Raw genomic sequence first — 12,810 nt, 5'->3', positions numbered from 1 at the left:
TTCTTCACTTGAGTATGTGACCCAATAGTTTGGGTTGATGTGTGAGCCATAATATTCAAATTTAGCCCTTTTTTCTGATGATTGCCATTTACAGTGGAGTGCTTCCAATAGTGCTTGATGAAATGCCTTCTCATCTACTTCATCTGATGCTGCATTTAGATAGGAGTCTACCTCCCATCTTTGAAACCAGCCGTTGATGTCATGCATCCATCCTGAAGATAGCATCTTGCTTTTGTTTGTTTTCCGAGGTCTTTTACTTGCTAGCAAAGCTTTCTTCGGTAGTCTCCCCATCTGCATGGACTTGACCTTCTTTATGTACTTGAAAACCCTTTGGAGTGCTCGAAGCTCTATGGGTCTGCTGCTTGTTTCAAGCATTAATATAGAGTAAGGTGTAGTGGTTTTGACTCCTAGGTGTCTTTTGAGGAACGCCTTTTGCATCTTCTCAATGTCATTCCATGTTGATGGTGAGATACTTCCACCCCATACCTCTACTCCGTATAGCACAGTTTGTACGACATATGCATCAAATAAGATCCGTATGATGTGCCATCTCCTGATGTTACTGTTGCTGCAATCATTCTCAAAGCGGTAATATTTCCCCCATCCAGCATCAATCCTTCTTTGTATGCACTGATTCCATCTGTGGTTTGCTGGAATATCAACTCCTAAATATTTAAATGCGCGAGGCTAGCACTTCAAGAGCTTGAGGCTTGACTCTTGAGCCTTGAGCCATCTCACCTTTTTTGTGCCCATTGCCAATGGCCATGATCTATTGTGATCTATCTAGTATCTCTATTTTGTACCCACTCTTTTTTGTAACCCTCACTGCCCATGAGGCATGTACTTATCTCTTTGTATCTATCAGACTATCAATCACATAATCAGTGTGCCATCGATGTTTTATTAGCGCATTTTGCTCAGAATGACTCTTGTTTTTTTGTCTATTCGGTGTAAAATTTTGTTCAAAGTGTGTCTCTATATGTATGTCATGCATACAACTCCTAAATTGCTTTTAAAAAAGAGGTTTTTTTTTGCCGTTCCCGACCCCGTCCCCAGGACGGCACTTCCCCGTCCCCGTCCCCCGTCCCCATGTGACTCTGCATCGGGCACGTTGGAGTGTAGAGGCTCGGTCCGAGGTAACTTCTCTTGGGCAGGGTAGGTTCAGAGCAGCTCGTGGAGGGTCCACAAGATCCACTATTATAAAGCAACAGAAGAGGGGCTTTCCTTGCAAGCGGCTCTCCTCCATGAGAACTCGTATTGTGACCAAATGATCCGCAGTATTGTGGTCTTTTCGGAAACCAGCTTGTCCAATGGCTCTTTTTTTGTGCATTTCTGTCCACAAACTGAGTTTGCTCTCAACTATTGTGCTAAATAGCTTCGCCATAGTGGATCCAACCATTATGGTTCTATAGTTGGTAAGCTGGTTTCGATCTCCTCCTTTATATATAGGTTTAATCCAGTTCTCTTGCCAATCCGGCGGAAAACAATTAACAATTCCATTAGCCATTTTCTTTAAACCTTCCTTCACATCTTCTAATGAGAAAAATGCCTCATCATGGAGGTGGACTCTGGTTGTGACCATAGGTGGAGCATGCGGGTGTGTATACAATTTTTTGACATATTGGAGCATTTCATCCTCAGTGAAATCTCCCATTATATCAGTTTTCTTCCCTTTGGTGCCTCTCCATGTACCTCTTGGATTTTTGGCAAATTCAGTTGCATCCTCCCACTCTTTATCCAACAGGTATTTCCTCTTTTTACGGGTGAGTGCGTGAAAATGCCTTTCAGCTTCCCTACGTTCATCACCATTTTGCATTTGTTTAAGCTTCAGCCTGGCTTCCTTACATTCTTCATCGAACCATTTATTGTGTGGCAGCCCTTTGATGCATCTCTTCTTACTCTTTTTGCCCAATAGTGAGTGTGCCGCTGATAGTATAGCTTCTTTTACATCAGTCCAACTCAGCTTGTGTGTGATTCTGAGTGATTTGTCAATGGTTTCAGCATATTCCTTTCTCTTTTTATTGTCCATATTGAAAGACCAATCTGCTGCGGTGAATGTTTCCATTTTTGTCATGCCTGAAATGTTCACTTTGAAATAGAGAGGAGGATGGTCCGACTCTGGGTATTTGGGGCCAATCATATAATCCACCATAAGATGTATAGCATCTAGGGAGACCAGAACATAGTCTATCATACTAGATCCTCCACTAGCAGGAAAGCATGTTGGGACCCTTGTGTGTGGGAAAAGACATGTACCATTCATTACTAGCATGCAAAGGCTGTTTACCATACTGATAATTGCTCTGCCATGTGCATTGATCTCTTTGTCTTCTGAATATCGGTGCCATTTGGGATCTATGTCAATTTCCTCCTCTTTATTGTATTCTTGCCATGTGAGCGATTGATATTGGGCTTCTCCAATTCGTGCGTTCATGTCACCAACAATCATCACTCTTCCCTTTGAGCTAAACTCCACCACATCAGTGCATAGGTCACCAAATGGATCCGAAGAGTCTATCCCATACCGTGGGTAGTATGGAGACTCCTTGTGTGGTATGTAGCACCCAGCAATATATAATGGTATGAGAGAGAGAGAGAGAGAGAGAGAGAGAGAGAGAGAGAGAGAGAATTCGCCTTTGTGCTATACGCAGGAGATTTGGGTCAGACCTATGATTCACACAAGACTCTTGAGCATTATAAGAAATCTAATGGGCAGACCATTCTATATGTTGGTGATCTTTCTTATGCTGATAACTATCCTTTTGATAATGGTGTGCGTTGGGATACTTGGGGCCGCTTTGTTGAGCCAAGCACGGCTTATCAGCCGTGGATCTGGACAGCTGGAAATCATGAGATTGAGTTTAAGCCACAACTTGTATGCTTCTGTACTTAAGTCTTTTTTTAAAAAATTTTAAAGTTTTACTCTATCAATTTGCATATATGAAGTGAGTTTTGGAATGATCTATTCATGTCACTACATGTCACTATAATCCTCCTCTCTCTCTCTCTCTCTCTCTCTCTCCCCCCCCATCCCCCCACCCACCCGGTTCCAAAAATGGAAAGAAAAAGAGACTAAATGGTTTGAGGATCTTCCTTGTCAGTTGTGCAAAAAGTTGGACTAGTTCTCAAGCTCGATATAGGGTGGTCAAAGGCCACGAATAAACAATTTGAGTATTTTCTCTCTGATTTTTACCAAACGCATGCAAAAACTGCTTAGGGTCCTGGTTCGTGAAGTGCAAGGATAGGTTCCAGATTGCTTTTGTTTGGTATATGGATAGGGTTGATTTAATCAAGTAAGTCGTTTTAAAACAAGTGAGTAAGAGTAGTAGTACTTTTAAATGAGTAAAGCGTCCACAATTGTTTGAGTCAATTAAGTCCATGACTAAGGTCCAGGCCTAAGTAAGATCACATTTGATCTGTTTTCTGAGTGTCAAAAAGCATGCAGTGTATTTTTCACTGCTTCTCAAGAGTTTGAGAGCATTCTGCATAGACTATGGTTGAGAGTGCTGTTTTTTTCCTATGTATCCTGCCTCTCCAAAGGAGCCAAGTGTATCAAGTAGCTCAAGCATGCCAGCTTTATTCCATTAGTACTTTGAATCTCCCCTCAATCATAGGGTGTCTGCCTGTGAGTTGTTCATAAAGTGCCATGGTACCAAAATTTCTGCCTCCTCCATCTAGAGGTATCTGAGTCAGCTGCACACATGTCAATGGCTTTGTGGAAATCCACAAATCAGCATCTGCAGGCAACAAATGCATGTCATTAAAGGAACAGTAGAGTTTAGCAAAGAGAGCTGGCCCATAAGAGGTTCAGGCTGGGACAAAAGTAGCGAGTTATGGACAGCCATGCAGGGAAATTAGGCAAAGCCTTGTGTGGAGGACCAAGGCGACTGCTGTTAGGCAGCTTTTGGCCTGCTATTGGGCAGCCCTACACAGCCTGGTGAGGGGCTGTCCAGGTGTACATGCCACAAAGGGAAAAACCTCCTTTTTAGCTGGTTGTGGAGCTGGCTGATTGGCCCATCAGCAGGGGGGGTGGGGATTGGGGGGAGGGGGGTTTCCTATAAAAGACCTCCCCATCTCAGCATTCATTCCATCAGCAGTTGCAGCCCTTGAGACTGGACTTGATATGTGGCATTACACTATGTTTTACTAATAATGCAATCAAAGCAAGTGCTTATGCTATCCCACCTTTTGGTATCTTCATTAGGTACATGAACTTGTGGAGCTGTACCTCTTGCAGGTGAACCTTGCATAGGAGCATTAGTTGGCCTTGGCAGCCCCCTATCAAATCTGAGAGAGAAAGAGGCTGGACAGCAGCGGGTGTCACAATCCTCTAGAGATCTGTGCCATGTGGAAGGATTTCTTGGAGCATGATGGATTTACTCATGTTAGTTTGTGACTTTAATGAGTGATTAGAGTTGGTGACTCTAAGTCAATAAGAAGAGTTGATGACTCTGACTATTGTAGTTATGCATTCATGCAAGGGTTGGTGACCCTAGTGTCTGCATAAACTCATGAAAGAGTTGGTGACTTTGTTCAGTGAGTATGTTAACTCATGGAAGGGTTTGTGATATTGGTGAGTTAGTTGGGCTTAGGCAAGGGCAATGGCTTTAGTGAGTACAGTAGTTGGATCCAGCATGGTGGTGCCCGTGGTTGCGACAGTTTTTGTGTACAAGATAGCAAGGTGGGAGATTTAACCCAAATCATCGCGCACAAGCATTTGCCTATGAAGTGCACTTGCATGTGTGACTTGTTTTGTTTGCTTGGACATTGCATGGTATTTTGCCTGTGAATGTCCACGGGCATCGGGGATGTCTCGACACCCTGTGGACGTGCGTGTGCACACCTGTTTGGGACTAAGGTGGTGAATTTTATGTGTTTTGCAGGTGGTAAGTGTGCACACTCAACCTTATTTAATTATTATTTCTTTGTTTATTAAAGTCTATGGTTGCAGGTTCACATTCATTAAAGTTTGGGCGAACAAACTTATAATTTATAAGAGAGTTCACATCGGGCTAGACTATTTTAATGAACTGGGACCAATTTTTAGGTTTGGGCACCCGGGCATGGACCTGAAACCCACGAGTTGCTAAAAGTGACCTTGGGGGCTATTTTTGTAACATGTGGAAGCTTTGGGGGAGATTGGTAACTTCAATGCTTAGAAATCAGCACACGTTTCATGACTAGAATAACGCACAAAACTGAAAATAGATGTGCAGAAAATAGAGAGAGAGAGGGGGAGAAAAGGACACATATTGGGTCCCGAATACCCTCTGTAGGGCCCCCACCACGAATGGTGTATTTGCTTTTATTAGAATGATGCAAAATCTGAAATAAAAGACTGAACCTGAACCTTCTTGGCTGAGATAGATCTCTGCCCTTGACCTTCAATCCTTCACCCTTGGCTGTCCTGGCCCTTGAGTAGATGCAACACCTCGTGAATTATGAGATAGAATGGAATGAATTTATGCCTTGGGTATTTATACCCCTTCCTAGACCTGGTCGGCCAGCTCAATCATAGGCGGCCAGCATAAATATGCTCACGACTAGCTACAATAGCAATTTATGCAAAAAAAGGTCAGCGTTTTCACACCAACAAGGCTGCTGGCCACATGCGCATGAATGTGGCTGCTGTGCAGCCTTGCGCAACCTGTATGGGCAGCCCCCATACTTGGCCGACTGGTTGGGCTGGCCCGTAGGCCCTGTCGGCTGCCTGGCCAGGCCCCTTGGGCTGGTCGTCAGCCTGCCGAGCCCACACTAGTGCTGGTGGGCAAGGCCTGGGTCTTCCTGGCCCCCTTGGGGTGGTTCATAGCCTTCCCCATGCCCATACTTGAAGCAAGCCTAAGTTCTACACAGTTGTCTGACATCTGGTCGCAAACCAAACACATAGAGCAAATGGCATCATTCCAGAGGGAGACTCACAACACGGACTGGCACTGCTTCATGTGCAGGACAATGCACACCTGACCTCGGACGCACTGGAGTAGAACCTTGGTTGAGTCGCCCCGGACTGGGCTCACATGGCTTTCGGTCTAACATGGCATCTTTAAAGAGTGCTTTCCAATATGAGGGGGGGTACTTGCCAGAGAAGGGTTCATTGTGGTGTCAATTTGTAAATATGATGGTGAGGAATCAAATGTCACACCAGCAATTAGGGCATGTTAGTCACCATTGTGGAAGGAGGCGGATTCTAAATTTGAGAGGGAACTTTCCAAGAGGCGAGATTGCAAATTTCCCTCGGGCAAGATGTACTATCTTGTACATCCTCCATCCCTCGGGTTCTAGCACTCGTCAAATCCATGCTCTGATACGAATGTAAGGTCTCCATAGACCACGTCCAAGGATCATCTGACTTAGAACCGAAACCCTTACGAGATTTCAAAGGCCCGACATTGTACGGATTGCATGACCGGGGTAGATTGTGGCTAGTGACTCACCACCCAACCGTAGGTTCAGTGCCTCAAACCACTTGCGAGCCTAAGGTCTGATTGCCATGGGCTTGCTTAGTACAGATGGCCCCAACCTAGCGTCCCATACCACTAGGCCGAACCACCCACTCCATGGCCATGCGGTCTTGCATGCCCCTAGTAGCTCTCCTTTCTACCACATGGATACTTCAATAAGTCATAAGTGCCCCCAAGGTCACTTATATAGCAATAACTTGGCTATTATGGCCCTTGTTTTATTTATAAGCTTTCTTGCTTTATTCATAAACTTTTGCCATTATTATCCCTAGGCTATTAATTATAATCTCTTAGCCAATCTAGCTCATCTTGCTAGTGCCCTTAGCCCGCGTGCTAGTAAAGCCTTAATCCTAAAACTAGGCTAGTCCACGTCCCTAGCCCTACCCTGAGGCCTGTTGGGACGTAATAGATTCTGGCTTGGGCTAAATCACGGATGATGGAAGATAGTTGTGACGTTAGGGTCAGTAGTGTAGTGAGAGAGATTCTCATAGATACAGTCTAGGTCGTTTGGGAAGTGAATGTGAAAGTGGATACGGGGGGGGGTTTAGGGTGGTTTTCAAAGGTGGACAAGAGATGGTGAGAGTGAGTTTTGTGTGTGTGTGAGAGAGAAAGAAAGAAAGATATATTATTGCTATATGCTGATGACATTGTCTTGATCTTAGATTCGGCCGAGGGTTTACAGAAACACTTAAATGCATTGAACACGGAGAGAGACCTTATGGTCAATTTGGGAAAAACCATAGTCACAAGGGATGGGGGACGGGGACGGGACGGGGACGGGGTCTGGCCATAAGTAGGGAACGGGGACGGGGGAGGGAACGGCACTCAAAAAACACTTTTTTAAAAAGTTTTTCTACCCTACACTTATTCTACTTTGGAAGTACCTCAAAATGAGCACAAATTTACACTAAAATGGTAAGCTTTTGAGTCATATTAACAAAATACGCCAATCAAAGAGTGAAGGCGTTCACGGTTGATTGTATTAATAATTAAGTAGATACAAAATGAGTCATGACTCAAGAGTCAGGACTAAGCCTTAAGGAGGTAGAATACATGGACGGACTCAAATGAGTCAATGACAAAAAGTGCTAAAGCCTAGAGGCTAGAGGCTAGAGCTAAGTAGTAAGGCCCATGAATCATGATCCATGAATGATCATCCACGTGAAGTGCTCGCCTCATGGTCATGGGTAGCTTGTGCCAAAGAAGCATCAAGCTCATTCTCACTAGCATGTTGCTCCTGCACCTCATCCTCTTGTTGCTCTTCTTGTTGACTCATCTCCCATCTGCTTCTTGGTCACGCTCTTGCAAAGCATTTGCAAGTTCGCGCTGACGAAGACAAGGTCATTGGCACTCTCTACCCCGAGTCAGTTCCTCTTTCTAGAGGCAATGTGGCTATAGGTACTCCAAAGTTGCTACAAGCAAGAGGAGCTAACGGCCTGGCTAAGTATGCGGATGGCAAGCCGCTGTAGCTCCGGTCCATCCGAACCAAAGTCCTCCCACCATAGAGCAGCACCAACTTTGGAGCGGTCAACCTATGCATCATGACAGTCATAGGAGCCATGAAATGCCCTGTACATGGAAAGCTGGTCCCTGATCTTGTGCCTAACCGATGCATCAGGCACAAGACGATCCAAGATGATCCTCCATCCAGCGCTCACCTCCCGGTCGCTCTCTTGCTTGTTGCCTTGGAATTTTGGGTCCACCACATAAGCTGCTGCATGCAATGGAGAGTAGTAGGAATTCCACCTTTCTAGACACAAGGCATGGATCTCCTCGTATCTGTCTTCGTCAGGCACGAAGTCTTTCAACTTCTCTATCATGCGATCCATGGCCTTGTAGACCTTGCCTATGCATGGTTGCATAGCGTCTACAATCCTCAATAGGTGGACTATGAGCCTCACCATAGCATCCGTGGTCTTCACACGCTCCCACCAAGAGGGGTCATCCGCTCGTAACCTACACTCTTGGCTAGTGTTTGTACGGGACTCTTGCATGACGACAAACTCGTCGTTGAGGAAAAGCCCCCTCAAACCACCACTACAATCCTTCAACCAGCCCAACATGAGAAAGTTGTAGGCAAACCGGGTGTCGGAATATTTGAGGAGAGAGAGAGAGAGGACCTCTTGTTGAACTCATGCCGAAGTCTTTGGTGGTTGAAGACAAAGGAGACCATGGTCTTGGCCTCCTCAATGAGCGGGCTGATCCATGGCAATGCCCCGATGTCCTTGAGGAGGTTGTTTAGGCAATGAGCCCTACAAAAGGACACCGTGACATGTCCATACATACCTTGGAGAATAGCTCCCGCCGCCCTATTGGAAGGCCTCCCATCCGGAACAAAGCCCATGACACGCTCGGGGCCAGCGATCTCCATGGTGGTAGCCCACTCCGCCGCAAGCACATTCGCGCTCTTCCCGGTGCCGGATGCATCATGAGATGAGATGAAGTACATCGCTTCGCGGGAATATGCAACCACGCTCTGAATACTCCTCTTGCAGGTGTCACTCCATCCATCCATGGCCTCGTAGACCTTGCCTATGCATGGTTGCATAGCGTCTACAATCCTCAATAGGTGGAGTATGGGCCTCACCACAGCATCCGTGGTCTTCACACCTCCCACCAAGAGGCGTCATCTGCCCGTAACCTACACTCTTGGCCAGTGTTTGTACGGGACTCTTGCATGACGATAAACTCGTCGCTAGGGAAAAGCCCCCTCAAACCACCGCTACAATCCTTCAACTGGCCCAACATGAGAAAGTTGTAGGCAAACCGGGTGTCGGAATATTTGAGGAGAGAGAGAGAGAGAGAGAGAGAGAGAGGACCTCTTGTTGAACTCATGCCGAAGTCTTTGGTGGTTGAAGACAAAGGAAACCATGGTGTTGGCCTCCTCAATGAGCGGGCTGATCCATGGCAATGCCCCGATGTCCTTGAGGAGGTTGTTTAGGCAATGAGCCATACAAAAGGACACCGTGACATGTCCATACATACCTTGGAGAATAGCTCCCACCGCCCTATTGGAAGGCTCCCCATCCGCAACAAAGCCCACGACATGCTCGGGGCCAACGATCTCCATGGTGGTAGCCCACTCCGCCGCAAGCACATCTGCGCTCTTCCCGGTGCCGGATGCATCATGAGATGAGATGAAGTACATCTCTTCGCGGGAATATGCAACCACGCCGTGAATACTCCTCTTGCGGGTGTCACTCCATCTATCCACAATGAGGGAGACTCCGTTCCTCTCCCACTGCCGCTTTGTGTTGTGGGCCGCTTGCTCTACAATGCGCTTCTCCTTCTCGAGCAATGTAGTGCGCAAGCGCTTGGATAAGGGGGGCGTATAGGTTGAGCCATACTCCCCAATCTTCTTAACCATGACCTTGAAGTATTCCGACCTATTCAAGAAAGTAATTTACTAATGAGAAGGGGTCTAGGATGATGAAAACATGAATGATAAATTGGCAATGATCGATTGCACTTACCTAGCCGCTTGAAAGGCAATGTGGTCGTGGAAGATCCACCACCTCCTTCAACTTGGGGTTCCAATTCTCCCCAAGTGTAGATTGTCGCCGTGGGCCACGTAATGGTTGAGAGGTCGTGGAGATGGAGGGTGCCGGCATCGTGGATGGCGTTGTCAGGTGTTTTTCTGAGAGGTATTTTGGGCTCGTGTACATATGGATGCATGGCGTGTGTGAAGAGATTTGTTTGGGAATGTCCGGTGAGAGGTCCATTGGAGATGATCAGCTGCTTGGTAGCCTGAATTTATGTGCGCGTCCAATATATAATTGGGCACTGGAGGGTTGCATCTCGAAAGATGTGGAAGCATGGGGGATTAATGTTGCCTTGAAGTGTGTATACGTCCAAGTACAGCGGGCACTAAGTTGCATTTGAAGAAGGTGTGTGGAGGGCATGGACAATTTAAAGGTGAAAGAGGACCAGTATTGCCTTGGACATTGGTGTGAAATGAAGGCGTGAGGGTGGCCATCTTTAGGCCTTAGGGAAAATAAAGAATAATAATATGATAAATAACATGGCCAGCTGTAGGTGAACGTGGAGGCTTGAGTGGCTGCCAGCGAAGGAGTCCAGAAGCTTGGTGAGCGTGGAGGTGACGGGTGATGCGCGAGCTGCAGGTAAAAGGTGAGGCCGCCGTGTTGTTTCGGGGGGCTCTTGGGCGCAACAAGAGGTGAGTCCAGAGGAAGGCGCAGCTGCGCGTATATGCAGAAATAGGGGGTGTGTGGCCATCGCGTAGAGGTTAGGGGCCCCCCTTGTGAAGTACAAGGCGAGTGATGGCCTCTGTGAGCACAAGGTGGCTGACAGGGCAAGACAAGAAGGCGAGTGGCTGGCGTAAAGAGCGACTGGAGACGCAAGGAGCGTAGAGGTGCTGGCGTCAAGGTGCAAGACGTGTGGAGGCCGCCGCGTTGATACGAGGGTTCTGGTCATTCTGAGAGCAATGGCGAAGTGTGGAGGCTGGCTGCAGGCGTGTAGAGGCCGCCTATGGGCAAGGTAGGCGCAGAGGCAGCAAGGTTGGCGTGGACGTGCAGGTCGGGCTGACAGAGACAGGTCAAGAGGAGGCCGCCTTGTGGTCGTAAACAAGTGTGAAGGCGCCAAAGAGGAAGCTGGGGCGGCTGGTCGACTTGGTGACGGGCTGACAGCGTAAGAAGGTCAAGGTGAGGCTGGCCGTGTGAAGAGCAGCGCCCTGGAGCGGACAGGCAATCACGGTGTGGTGTGGCCGTTGTGTAGAGGCTGGGGCCTCCCTGGTGAAGAGCAGTAGAGAGACGAGGGAGAGACATGGTTGTGGGTTAGCAAAGGTAAGAGGAAAGGCCAATTGTGAGGGTCGTTGAGGGGCTGCAGGAGAAGAGAGCTGCAGGCTTACAGGCTGGGGTAAGCGAGGCTGGGAGATGGCCATCTTGAGATGAAATGGATGGCGCTCTTGTGAGCAGGCAGAGCTGTGAAGGTTGGAGCGTGGACGGACTGAGGTGGTGTGGCCTTGGTTCGGTCAGTCAGAGTGGACGCTGAAGACAGGTGGACAGCGTGTGGCTGTGGATATGGTAGAAGGCTGGTGGCTGGTGTGGGCCGCCTAGGAGACAGGGCTGTGGACAGCAGAGTGGGTGCCGAGTGAAGAGAAGAGAAGGACGGTGTTGCTGCTTGGTGGTGGGCCGGTAGCATTGCAGAAAAGCTGCTTGGGTTTGTTGTGAGGCTGGCAGAGGATCAGCACAGAGACAGAGAGAGAGAGAGAGGTGTGTTTGGATAGCTGCTGCTGGCGACACATGCAGAAGTGATGGGCTGCAGAGAGTTGAGGGTTAGCTGGTGGGGCGCCCTCTGAAGTGAGAGTGGCCGGGTTCATTCTGGTGTGATTGGCACAGCACGCAGGCGAGAGGTTCGTGGTGATTGGGGATGTGGTGTATCCTCGGCAGTGATGATAGGTCTGAGTCAGTGTTTGTGGTTGTGTGAGTAAGGCTTCTGTGTCGGAAGAAGCTTGTATGAAGTGTTGTAACTGGAAATATATTGTTGGGTGTTTGCTTGGTCTATGGTGCCCCTGTTTTGTGCTGTCTTTCTGGCGTGGGTTGGGTGGTGAAGTGAGAGAAGCGTTCCAGCCGGTGGCTGGTGGTGCCCCCGTTCGTGTGTGTGTTTCCAAGTTTGGGAGGTGAAGGACTATAGAGGCCGTGGTCTTTCTTTCTTTTTTTCACCTTACATCCTTCTGGTGCCCCCACTGAGGAGAGCTCAGGGATTGTTACATGTTGTCATGATGTGGTCTTATCCTGAATTTCATGGCGGGAAGGGTGAGAATGTGTGTGACTTTTTGGAGCAAATGGAGTTGGCATGCATTAGCAACCATGTCACAGATGAAGAGCAGGTTTTGAGGTTGATAAAGATTTTCTTGAAGGGAGATGCCCGAAGCTGGTTTAAGGATTTTGAAGCACAGGATGCAACAGGTGCGATACATGGTGTTTTGACCTTAGACAGGTTGAAAGAAGGCCTTTTGGAGCGTTTTTAGCAAGTGGAGGATTCTAGTGTGCTTTGGCAGGAGTTGAGCATCTTGAAGCAGGTACATGGGCAATCACTGGATGATTTTGTGCAGGTATTTACATGTTTGTGGAGTAAGTGGTGTATGACATTGAAGTAGGAAGTTCCTCCAATGTTTCTGAAGAAGAGCTTGTTTATTGATGGTTTGCTACCTCATTTAAAAGTCAGGGTTGAGTTAAAGAATCCCAAGTCATTTGATGATGCAGTTAGGGTTGCTAGGGAAAAGGAAGGCAAGATTTTGAAGCAGATGGAGATGCGTATTTATCCGTATGAAGGTGTTGTGTCTGCAAGGGATATGCAGGTAAATTTGGTTGAGGTGGATAAGAGTCCTATG

The 12,810-nt window shown here is 47.5% G+C and overlaps 1 protein-coding gene across 3 annotated transcripts in view; it reads left to right on the top strand.

Annotated features, from left to right (window-relative positions):
- Positions 1-12,810, top strand: part of LOC147635047 (purple acid phosphatase 2-like) — a 91,036-nt gene that overhangs the window by 17,816 nt on the left and 60,410 nt on the right. For all 3 annotated transcript variants that reach the window (XM_086804298.1, XM_086804301.1, XM_086804300.1), the window contains one exon: positions 2,652-2,875. In XM_086804298.1, coding sequence (XP_086660424.1) covers positions 2,652-2,875 — 224 coding nt within the window. The remainder of the gene's footprint in view (positions 1-2,651; positions 2,876-12,810) is intronic.

The sequence above is a fragment of the Cibotium barometz genome, chromosome 10, assembly GCF_041138505.1.
Source record: "Cibotium barometz isolate CiBa-2024 chromosome 10, ASM4113850v1, whole genome shotgun sequence".
NCBI classification, from domain to species: Eukaryota; Viridiplantae; Streptophyta; class Polypodiopsida; order Cyatheales; family Cibotiaceae; genus Cibotium; species Cibotium barometz.
This window is presented reverse-complemented; position numbering and strand designations above follow the sequence as displayed.